This window comes from Mytilus californianus, unplaced genomic scaffold, assembly GCF_021869535.1.
Source record: "Mytilus californianus isolate M0D057914Y unplaced genomic scaffold, xbMytCali1.0.p SCAF_3, whole genome shotgun sequence".
NCBI lineage: Eukaryota > Metazoa > Mollusca > Bivalvia > Mytilida > Mytilidae > Mytilus > Mytilus californianus.
This window is the reverse complement of record NW_026262679.1, coordinates 101,845,517-101,857,297: the sequence shown is the minus strand read 5'-3', so window position 1 is coordinate 101,857,297 and position 11,781 is coordinate 101,845,517. Positions and strand designations below refer to the sequence as shown.

Genomic DNA, 11,781 nt, shown 5'->3' with positions numbered 1-11,781 from the left:
AGTATATTGCTTGATCTGTATTAACTTATCCTGAAGTTAATTTTGGAGCACAACATCTGTGAGAAGTAACCAATTATATTTTCAATTAAAAAATAATTATTGAATATGTTATCTGATTCTGAATATGTTATCTAATAAGATCAATCATATTTCAGTTCAGCAGTAGGTGTGAAGTTTAACAACAAATGTTTACAAGTGATTTCACAGTTCTGTCAAGATTTACAGACTCTCTGTGTTTGTGGAACAGAAATTGATATGAATGGACTTGTGTTGATAGGTAAAAATAAAGTTACATTGTTCATTAGTACAGCAACCCAAGAATATGTTATGCAAAATAGTGAGTTGATGGATACTTATTTGCAAAATGTGTATAATGATGATGCATCATAGTACATATTTGAAGTATTCAAGGTATCTCCATTATTATTGGAGTTTAGTATGACGTCCATTATCACTGAACTAGTATACATATTTGTTTAGGGGCCAGCTGAAGGACGCCTCCGGGTGCGGGAGTTTCTCGCTGCATTGAAGACCCATTGGTGGCCTCCGGCTGTTGTCTGCTCTATAGTCGGGTGGTTGTCTCTTAGACACATTCCCCATTTCCATTCTCAATTTTATTTTTAAGGTATCTCCAATTTACTTTAAAAAGTATATAAAGATAAATTAGTAGTATTAACTGTATTCTTATGCAAATGTTGGAGAAAATTGCTTAATACATGTATCTGTGCCTTTGTTAGAGCAGCCTATGAGTCAATGCAGTTATTATTTGTGGGATATCACTTTACGTGGATTTCGTTGGGACAGGTGAACCTCGAATTTAAATATTCAATGAAGTACAAATTTTCTAAAGGCTTGTGTGCAGACTTTTGTATATCCATGAAATCTAACAATATTTCCTTAATCGATGAAAAGTGGAACCCATAAAAATAAATGAATCCACAGCTATTGCTTTTAACCTTTGCCAAACAAAATTTAACATTTTACATTTTAGCTAAGAGTTGTCAAAGGTTGACTAAGTTAGAGATGCATTATGGTATAACAGTAACAGAGGATACAATGGTTGCTGTATGTAGGCTAGGGTTACATAATTTACAGCAAATCTATTTCAATTTCACTCCAGTAGAAGCAAAGGCAATCCTACAATTATACAGTAAGTTTCTCTTTGTTTTCTGTAATCTGTTAAAATGTATTAAATTGAGTATTCAAATGGTGAAACTGTTTATGTTGCACAGCTACAAATACCAGTTCCCCTCTATAGTTATTGAATGTTTATTTATAAAGATAAAAGAGAATAAAAAAATAAATACTGGTACCCCAAAAATTATCTTTCATTGATCAATAGGTAAATATAAATAAGAAGATGTGGTATGAGTGCCAATGAGACAACTATCCATCCAAGTCACAATGTGTAAAAAGTAAACAATTATAGGTCAAAGTACAACACGGAGCCTTGGCTCACATTGAACAGCAAGTAAGTATATTTTCAGATCATTTACCCATGATTTTTATACGACCACAAAAATTAAAATTTTTTGGTCGTATATTGGTATCACGTTGTCGTCGTCGTCGTCGTCAGCGTCGTCAGCGTCGTCCGAAGACAGATGGTTTCCGGATAATAACTGTAGTATAAGTAAATAGAAATCAATAAAATTTTAACACAAGGTTTATAACCACAAAAGGAAGGTTGGGATTGATTTTGGGGGTTATGGTCCCAAAGGTTTAGGAATTAGGGGCCAAAAAAGGGGCCCAGATAAGCATTTTTGCAGTTTCCAGACAATAACTTGTGTTTAAGTGTATGAATCTCTCTGAAATTATACCACAAGTTTCCATACAACAAAGGGATGGTTATGGGGGTTATGGCTCAAACCATTTAGCAATAAGGGGCAAAAAAGGGGGGAAAAACAAGGGTTTTTATGGTTAAAGGACAATTTAGACAATTTAAAAGCAGTGTAAGGGACGTAATCCAATCCATTTAAGGAATACTGTTGTATATATGTTTGATTACCTCCCTTACACTGCTTGTAAATTATGTATTAAGAAATGATGATTGTCTTGAGATGATTAGCTGTAAATTTATTTTTAGAAGTTACTATTAATTAATATTAATTTTAACCATGACTGTATGTCATTTAATATTTTAATATTTTATGATGTATTTAAGGTGGTACATAACACTACAGGGAGATAACTCCGTAAAAATCAGTTGAACGTTTTAATTACGTTCTATTGGTAGGTAAATATTAAGCTTCTCAATGATCAAAATTAGTGTTTGTCAAACTGCTATATATCCAATGAAATAAGTTACTATTATAAAAAGTTGGTCACATTTATAAGAAATACAGATAAAGAGTTCTTAGAATAACGCACTTATATTGACTTGAAATTGCATTATTTTCGGGGGATGACAAAGTGTGTCTGTTGTCTGTTTTGGACCCTTAATGACCGCCCTGCTTTCCCTTAATGTACAGAACATGAGTGCAAGTATGGAAATTATGAAGTTTAAAGTGATATAATGGAATAGGTAAATATTCATATAAGTTGGTCACAATTATATGAAATAAATACAGAGTTATTAAGAAAAAGGCACTTTTACAGACTAAAAATGGCATTTTCAGGGAAAAAAGGGGGGATGACAAAGTTTGCTGGTTGTCGGTTTTGTTTGGTTCAAAAATTCTAAATCTTAAACAGTGTTACCTAGTAATGTTCCTTGAATTATATGCACTTTTTCAGGGAAATTAAACGACACAATGTTTCTACATCTTTGATTTCTTTAAAAAAATGGATCTTTAGCCATTTCAATTTGAGGTATTTTTCTTGTACAATATTCTATTTTCAGCTAAAGATTTGGCTAAAACTTTTAAAATAGCCTTAAATTTCAGGTTAATTAGCTGAAACTGATTCCACTCTAACGAAATAATGTTAATTGTTAAGCAATTTTATTATTTTTTACTCCCAAAAAAGTAAAATAGCCATTAACCACTCTTTAAGCCTTGTATGGTTATATCTTTGATTTAAGGGGGGTTTTAAACTGAAAATGTCCGGAAACCCTTGGTTAGAATTCCAAGAATTTTTGATATTTTGCAGGTTATATCATTATGTTTCACCATAAAAAATATCAAAGAAATTAAACGACAGCAAATTTTTGGTGTCACCTGTTGGGTACCACCTTAAATGAGTAGTTATGGTTGCAAACTCCATTAGGAATTTGAATTGAGATTATTTTTGGAATAAGGGAAAGGGGGAGTTGAAAAATTGGAGGGGGGGGGGGGGGGGGGGGGGGGGCTACAATTTTTCTCATTTCAGATTTCAGAAATTAAAAAGAAAATTTCTTCAAATATTTTTTTTGGGGTGGGGGGGCAATTCGCAACAGCATAGTGTATTGAACAAAAGCAAAAAATTGAATATAAATTCAAATTATATAACCAATTTTAAGTTCTTTGACTATACTTATTCTGTGTCAGAAACCTATTATGTGTCAAATATTTAATAACAATCCAAATTCAGACCTGTATCAAGCGCGAATAATGTGTCCATTTTGGCCGCAACTTTTCAGGGTTGGACATCTGCGGTCGTATCCAGCTGCGCTCAGTGAAGCAATTTATTTATGCTTCAGTTGGGGGTTTTTGTTCATGAAAACATGGCCTACTTGTCGCCAAATGAATTATGGGCTACCATAAAGTATTTCTTTTAAAATTTAATACCAAGGCAGTGAGAAATATGGTATAAGTCATAGTCAGTGTGGAGATTTATTATTCAATTCTATTTCAGAGTCTTCTAAACACTTACAGAAGATACAGATCTCATTAGATATCTCCTGTTTTGATTTGAAAGGAGAATATAAAGAGGAAGATAAGATGAAGAAGTATGCTGATATGGTGAAAAATCTGAAGGTTGGTTTAATAGCAAAGTTGATACAGGGTTTACCTTGAAAATTGTATCGTTTCATTTGAATTTCCTAGACAATCTGTTCTCATGTCACATATTTATTGTCATCTGTAAAAGTACTTTAGATATACTTTTCCTTGTTTTATTTATTTGTTGATACCAAATTTGCTGAGAAAAAAGTATATTTCAGTCAGAAATTTAAATTATATACATGTATTGTTGATTCTAAAATTAAAGAGATAAATTTATGGTAATCATATTTAAGGATAACACCAAGTGTGAAAGGTAATAGTTTCAAGGTCAAAAATAAATTCAAAAGCAAAATAGGTAGACAATACAAAATAAAGTACAAATGAAAAGAAAGAAGTATTCAAACATCTGATTTCTGGCTTTGAATAAGCACAATTATTTGAGGCCAGGTTTATTTGATCTTGTGCTCTCGGTATACAGAATTCAAATTTTGATTTCCTTGACCACTATTCATGACTGGTATTTTGCCCCATTTAATATCAACCTGTCTTTTAGTTGAAATTTAAAATGATATTTGTACAAGACTAGGATATAAAAGATACAAAACCAACAAGTTGTAACCAATGTACATATAAATGTGTCCTTTTTTTTTACAGGAGCTTCAGAAGAAACCCGGAGTTGGGAACATTTTAAAGCTAAGTTGTGGAGAAGTGTTTATCAATACAGAAAAGAAATTCTTTGGGTTGTTTTAATACAATCAGTAGCAAAGTAAATTGTGTCATAGACAGTTATAAAATGAAGAAAAAATTCTTGGAAATGTGCAATATGTTTTGAACTATTTCTTTTTCTTATTTATCTGTGATGCTGACTTTTGCTTTTATTTAGTGCATATTTACTTTACAACATATTTGTTACGTTTGGAGGATGTGTTTTTCAACAGACTGTCGGAATTCCAATGGGAACCAATTGTGCCCCTCTTCTTGCCGACCTGTTTCTTTATTATTATGAGGCTGACTTCATACAGGAACTTCTTAGGAAGAAAGATAAGAAGTTAGCAATATCCTTTAACTTTACGTTCCGCTATATAGATGATGTTCTCTCACTAAATAATACAAAATTTGGTGACTATGTTGAACGAATCTATCCCATCGAACTAGAGATAAAGGATACTACAGATACAGTTAAGTCTGCCTCATATCTTGACTTACATCTAGAAATTGACAATGAGGGTCGGTTGAAAACAAAACTTTACGACAAAAGAGATGATTTCAGCTTCCAAATTGTGAACCTTTCCATTTCTATGTAGCAACATTCCAGCAGCGCCTGCATACGGAGTATATATCTCCCAATTGATACAATATTCCCGGGCTTGTATTTCCTATCATAATTTCCTTAATAGAGGATTGCTGCTCACAAGGAAGCTATTAAACCAAAAGTTCCAAATGGTGAAGTTGAAATCATCCCTTCGTAAATTTTACGGACGCCATCACAAGTTGGTTGACCGTTCTGGAATAACCGTTTCACAGATGATATCGGATATATGTTCCTTATGTCTTAACTACAATAGCCTTCCCTTTTTACGAATGTGACCTACCAAATTAGACTATTTATCGGATTTGTTAAACATAAGCAACACAACGGGTGCCACATGTGGAGCAGGATCTGCTTACCCTTCTGGAGCACCTGAGATTACCCCCGTTTTTGGTGGGGTTCGTGTTGCTTAGTTTTTAGTTTTCTATGTTGTGTCATCTGTACTATTATTTGTCTGTTTGTCTTTTTATTTTTGGCCATGGCGTTGTCAGTTTGTTTTCGATCTATGAGTTTGACTGTCCCTCTGGTATCTTTCCTCCCTCTTTTACACTTATGATGCCCTATGGTTACATTTTGTATATTATTTTGATTTCAAAACCAAACATATTTATTCAAACATGCTATGATTCATTAAGTTTTCATGATACTTTATTTATTACACATTTACTCAAGTGTTTCAGTCAGACACAGAACACAGGAAATTTGCCTAGCTTCTTTTTAAATGCTCTGAGGGAATTTGGAAATGTTAGATAACATAAAAAAATTCTGAAGAAACATTTTTGAAATCAAAATTGACCTGGTGCTCCTGTAGTTTAGCTAAATAATACATTCTTTAAATGTAACCTTTCATTTTTGAGTAAGGACTTTTAAAGAAATGATTGTAAAGTTAAAGTTTAAAGAGATGAATTATAGGGTGGGGAGACGCTTACTTTATATATGACATATAATGTCCTCAGGCCTTCTTGAACATTTAACTACATAACAACCCAAACATAATTGTTATTGTTTAATACTCCAGCACTAGTTAAGTGTTGATGATCTATGAAATAAGTATATCTGTCGTTAATTTTTTTGTCTTATTAATTGTTTAATTTTATTTTTGATATTTTACTTCTGTTATATGTATTGTGGTATACCCATCATAATGTTATCTTTCTCATTTATAATTTAAATATTATTTTTTTGATGTTTTGGTAGAATTATATACATTATATAAATATATTCTCAAATAAAGATGTTAATAATATATTAGTTCAGATTCTGCTGATTGGTAGTGCTCTTTTTTACATGTTAATGACCACAAAAAAATATCAGAACTTGCTTCTACTTATTACTTATGTATTGGTTAATTGATAACTGATCAGTTTTTGTAATTTAAACAAAAATATGTTTATGCTACCTCATGCTTAGTTGACTCTATGCTTCACGTTTTTCTATAATTGCCTGGATGTTTACAAACTCACTAAAGTGTACCAATAGTAAATTTAAGATGATACTTATTTTTTTGGTAACTGCTGTGTCAGCTTGGTCTTGGTTTGAGTCTAGGCTAAATTAGATCAAAGATTTTAAAATTGATACACATATTTGCTGCTTTTGTAGTAAAAGCAAAGACTTGCCAGAAGTCAGTCAGTATATTGTGTCAGGGAATAGTGATAAGTTTTACTATTAACTTATTGGGTAGCTCTTTGAAAAAAAATAAAAGGTTGCAGAGTTCTAAGTATCAGAGTATTTTTGTCTCGCCTTGACGGAGTCAAAAAGCGAGACATAGGTATGCTGTTTGCGGCGTCGGTGGTGTCAACAATGTATTAGTTTGTGATTAGGTCTAGTTTATGGTGAACCACTAGTGGTAGGTTAGTGATATTTGGTATGCAGTTGTATTAGCATTGGCACATCTCATTACCATGATGATTATTTGGCCCCGCCCCCTCAGTTAAGGTCTATTGACTTTGAAACTTTGCTTAGTTTACATGTATTAGTTTGTGATTAGGTCAGTTTAAGGGGAACCGTTAGTGGTAGGCCAATGATAATTGGTATGCATTTGTATAAGCATTAGCACATCTTATTTCCATGGAGAATATTTGGTCCCTACACCTCAGTCATGGTCTATTGACTTTGAAACTTTTGCTTAGTTTACATGTTTTAGTTTGTGATTAGTTCAGTTTAAGATGAACCTCTAATGTTAAGTCAATGATATTTGATATGCAAATGTTTTGGAATTTGCAAGTTTCATTTTCATGGAGATTATATAACCCCCTCCCCTCATTATGGTTCATCGACTTTTACATAGTTTACAAGTTGATGTTTGTGTTTAGGTTGTTTAAAGGGAACGACTTGTGAAAAGTCAATGGTATTTGGTTTGCAGTTGTATTAGCATTGGCACATCTCATTTCCGTGGAGATTGTTTAGCCCTGTACCTTCAGTCATGGTTCAGTGACTTTGAATATTTGCATAACTTACATGTTAAAGTATTGCTATTTTAATTTCAACATTTGCATTATCAAAATAACAAATAGGCGAGACATATCTCTGTGTTAACAGTTTATTATATATTGTCATTGTCCTGAATATACATGTTATAGTTTCTAAGGAAAAATCGGTATCTAGAAAATAAGCTAGCTATTTTCAGACATGTAGACACATATATATATGTTTTGTAAAAAAAGTAAAATGACACTCTAACCTATTTATACTAAAGGTCCAAATTAAACTCTTCCAATGTCTTTAATATAATTGGAAATGGCCTCATATATATTGATAACCTGCTTAATTATTATTATATTTCTAAACTCTATCTTGATTTCAGTTGCAGGCAATGCAAAGGTGATTCATATCTGATATAATGATTTAACTTTTATATGTATCCTAGCTATATCATGTTTTTGGCTTATTTTATTCATAAATGCAGGAGGTAGTGCATGTGAGTCCTCTAAGGTAAAATCAAAGACCTTTAAATTGATATTTTCTGCTTATTCAACAAGTATGTGGCATTGAGGAGTACCGGTAAGTCAAAAAGACTGGTATGGTCTTGGGCTTACTTACTGTTTAGTGCCATGACTTCTTTTTATTCTTTTATCTTGTGAGTGAGAATGTTAGCAATGTATCCCAATTGTCTATCAAGTACATGTTATAATCAATCAACATAAACATGTTCGTCTGGAATAGTGTTGCACAATTACGCTGCTTGATGTTTGACATTCATCCAGCCACAGTGATCCGACCACCATTTATCAGCATGTATTTGTGTTCTTGTTATCTATGCTTGCCTCAGGACTTTTCTGGTTTTTAATGCACTGTTCTATGTTGGATATGCAATTCAATGAGCAACATTATTCCGAAATGAAGTCTAAAGCTTAACTTTGAAATAAAATAAATAAAGGAAAAAAAATCCCAATCAGATAGAATCCATTGAAATATATAATTAAAATGTATACCATACTTTCTTCACTGAGTATACAAACCTACTTATAAAGATGCATTTTACACGGCTATTGCACAGTTTATTAAAAATAATGACTTTGTGAAGAAGCCAAAAAATTGAAAACAATACTTTATTAATTTCATGAGTCCGAAGCGCTTTTTTGGATTCACCTTCAATAGGAATAGTCAGAGCAGAATATTTAAAAGCCAAGGATGTACAAGAACCGAAGTAGTTGCAGAGCTAAATGACCAAAAAGGACCTAAAATAATGTTGTCAATTTGGTGCAAAATGGAACTTGTTTTGTAGTATTAATAATTTGCAAATAATCTGAACATTTTATCGCCAACTCCTCCTAGATGAGAAATTTGCATGAATGTTTTTTATAATAAGACCTTATTATCCAGGTAATGCCAAATCTTGTTTTCATGCAGTACTGGTCAAGTTAACTTGATTTTCTGTTGTTCAGTAACCATACGTTGTTGGGATATATGTTGGGTCAACAGTAGTTGGTATGTGCATGTCGATTCATTGCCAATATGATATGTGAAAAGAATAATAAATATTCCCCAAATCAACAGCAATACACCATCATAACCTGCATACGGAGTATATGAGTCCAACAGCTGATTCAATTTTCTATACACTTCACCGACTATTTAGACTAAACCAAAAATTCGTACTATAAAACTACTAAATCAAAACGATTTTCCGAGAAATTCTTATTGTATTTCTAAAAAAGTGTATTGGTAGATAACAAAACTTTGGGGATAAATATTTATTGTCTTTGATATCAACGACAAACATAGACGAAATATATCAAAGGGATATTCAAACTCATAAGTCTAAAACAACCTGACAATGCCATGCCAGAAAACAAAAAGACAAACAACGGTATACAAAACACAACATATAAAGCTAACAACTGATTAACATGAATCCCACCTCAAACCGGGAGTAATCTCACTTGCTCCGGATGCGTAAGCAGATCCTGCTCCACATGTGACACCTGTCTTGTTAATTATATAATATATACGATATGTTGATAAGTTGTATCAAGCTATGACAAATGATTCATTTTGGATAGTGCACTTTACAAATACCCCTACTCTTATCTAGGTAAAGCCTTGTTACTTTGATGTATAAATAAGAAGCCTGTAGTGATGATGTAGTGTAGCTATACAACTGCTTTTACTGTATACAAAAACATAGTGAGTTTATTATGAAATAAATCATACAATAAGATAATAATCGTTATTTCAGACTCAAAGGATTCAATTTAGACTTGTTTATATTTTTTCGTTTGGGCTTGTATTATATTTGCCTTCGGGTTTATATGATCCGTTCATCCTATTTTGACTCTTTCAAAATTCAAGAGTCTATCCTAAAATGAGGTAAATTATATGGCCTTCCAAATACCGTTTCGATTCCTAACATCACTGAAGAGACATTAATTGTCGAAATCCGGATATGGTGTACAAATTTTTGCACCTCATGTTTGCGGTATACCATCTTTTCCGCAAGTTTATTGTTTTCTGTTTGGTAATAAATTAATAATAAGATCTATTTTGTTACATCTTGTGATCCGTTTATTTGGCAATCGCCAATGGCAGTCAGCAGGGTTTAAGAACATCAGTTGTTCGACCTGCTAGTCAAATGCGTTTTGTTAAAATAAACTTTTTCACTCATTTGGACTTTTAGAAAATGTTGTTTGTGCTGTATTTAGACCCCTCTACCAAGAAATTTGTTTTGCATGCACACGTATAAAAATTGCGGTTTTTATCCAACTCAATCATAGGTTTGAACGTTGTTTTCAATTTAGACGTATATATATATATATATATATATATATATATATATTTATATGGAAAATTGCATTAGAACCTGAATAAAATTAAGAATAGAAAGGGGAATGTGTCAAATGAACCCAAATTAAAAAAAATAGATACAAGACTATCAAAGGCCAGAGGTTCCTGACTTGGAACAGGCTCAACAATGCGACGGGGTTAAACATGTTTTGTGAGATCTTAACCCTCCCCTCATACCTCTAGCCATTGTGGAATAAACAAACACACACCAATACGCACAGTAAAACTCAGTTTAAAAGAAGTCCGAGTCAGATGTTAGAATAGGTAACAGAAGAAACTAAGCAAAATGACAATGATCAACATAAATTAACAAAGGACTACTAGCAGTTACTGACATGCCAGCTTCAGACCTCAATTAAACTGATTGAAAGATTATGTCTTCATCATATGAAAATCAAGCACAATCCCTCCCGTTAGGTGTTTAGTATCATACCATCATAAAATATACGAGAAGAACATAACCCGTATCATGCCAACAACTGGTTTTAGAATAAATGTGTTTATTTCCGATGCAAAGACCCTATGAGTGAATCAATATCAAATCCAAAAATGACATCTTTAATGACCTGACACCAGTATCGTTACTGTATACCTAGCTTCTGAATAAGTCTTTTTAAAGTTTTGGTTAGCTTTTGTGGTGAATGACGACATTTTGTGCTTTATATAGAATATTGCCATAAAAGATGGAAAGTGAAATGCCTGAACGTATAAGATGTCTGCACGTTGATTTATATTTACGAATGATGTCCTTGTAGTGATGATAAAATTTAGTAAATGGTTGGACAAGTTTGTGATATCGAAAACCCTGGTGTAATAATTTTTCAGTAATACAGAGATTTCTTTCGTTAAAATTTAATAATCTTTTAAATGTTTAATACGAATATCAACTATGTTCAGTATTGATTTAAAAAAAGAATCTAAGGATTTTTTGTAAGCTTTTTCTCGTTTTATCCATTTCATATGAACAATTTTTGTCAAAGGGTTCTATTCCTTGGAAAAATTAATTATATGGAAAATTGCATTGGATGAGCTGTCACGTGAACATGAACAATTCTTGTCAAAGGGTTATGTTCCTTGGAAATATTAATTATATTGAAAATTGCATTGGAAGAGCTGTCACGTGAACATGAACAATTCTTGTCAAAGGGTTATGTTCTTTGGAAATATTAATTATATTGAAAATTGCATTGGATGAGCTGTCACGTGAACATGAACAATTCTTGTCGAAGGATTATGTTCCTTGGAAATATTAATTATATTGAAAATTGCATTGGAAGAGCTGTCACGTGAACATGAACAATTCTTGTCAAAGGGTTATGTTCCTTGGAAATA

General features: G+C 32.4%; 1 protein-coding gene across 2 annotated transcripts in view; it reads left to right on the top strand.

Annotated features, from left to right (window-relative positions):
- LOC127735559 (uncharacterized) overlaps positions 1–6,410 on the top strand; it is a 50,327-nt gene extending 43,917 nt beyond the window's left edge. For both annotated transcript variants that reach the window (XM_052245787.1, XM_052245786.1), the window contains exons 15-18: positions 156–277; positions 992–1,150; positions 3,769–3,890; positions 4,512–6,410. In XM_052245787.1, the coding sequence (XP_052101747.1) occupies positions 156–277; positions 992–1,150; positions 3,769–3,890; positions 4,512–4,607 (499 nt within the window). In that variant the 3' untranslated portion in view covers positions 4,608–6,410. The remainder of the gene's footprint in view (positions 1–155; positions 278–991; positions 1,151–3,768; positions 3,891–4,511) is intronic.
- The last annotated feature ends 5,371 nt before the right edge of the window (positions 6,411–11,781 follow it).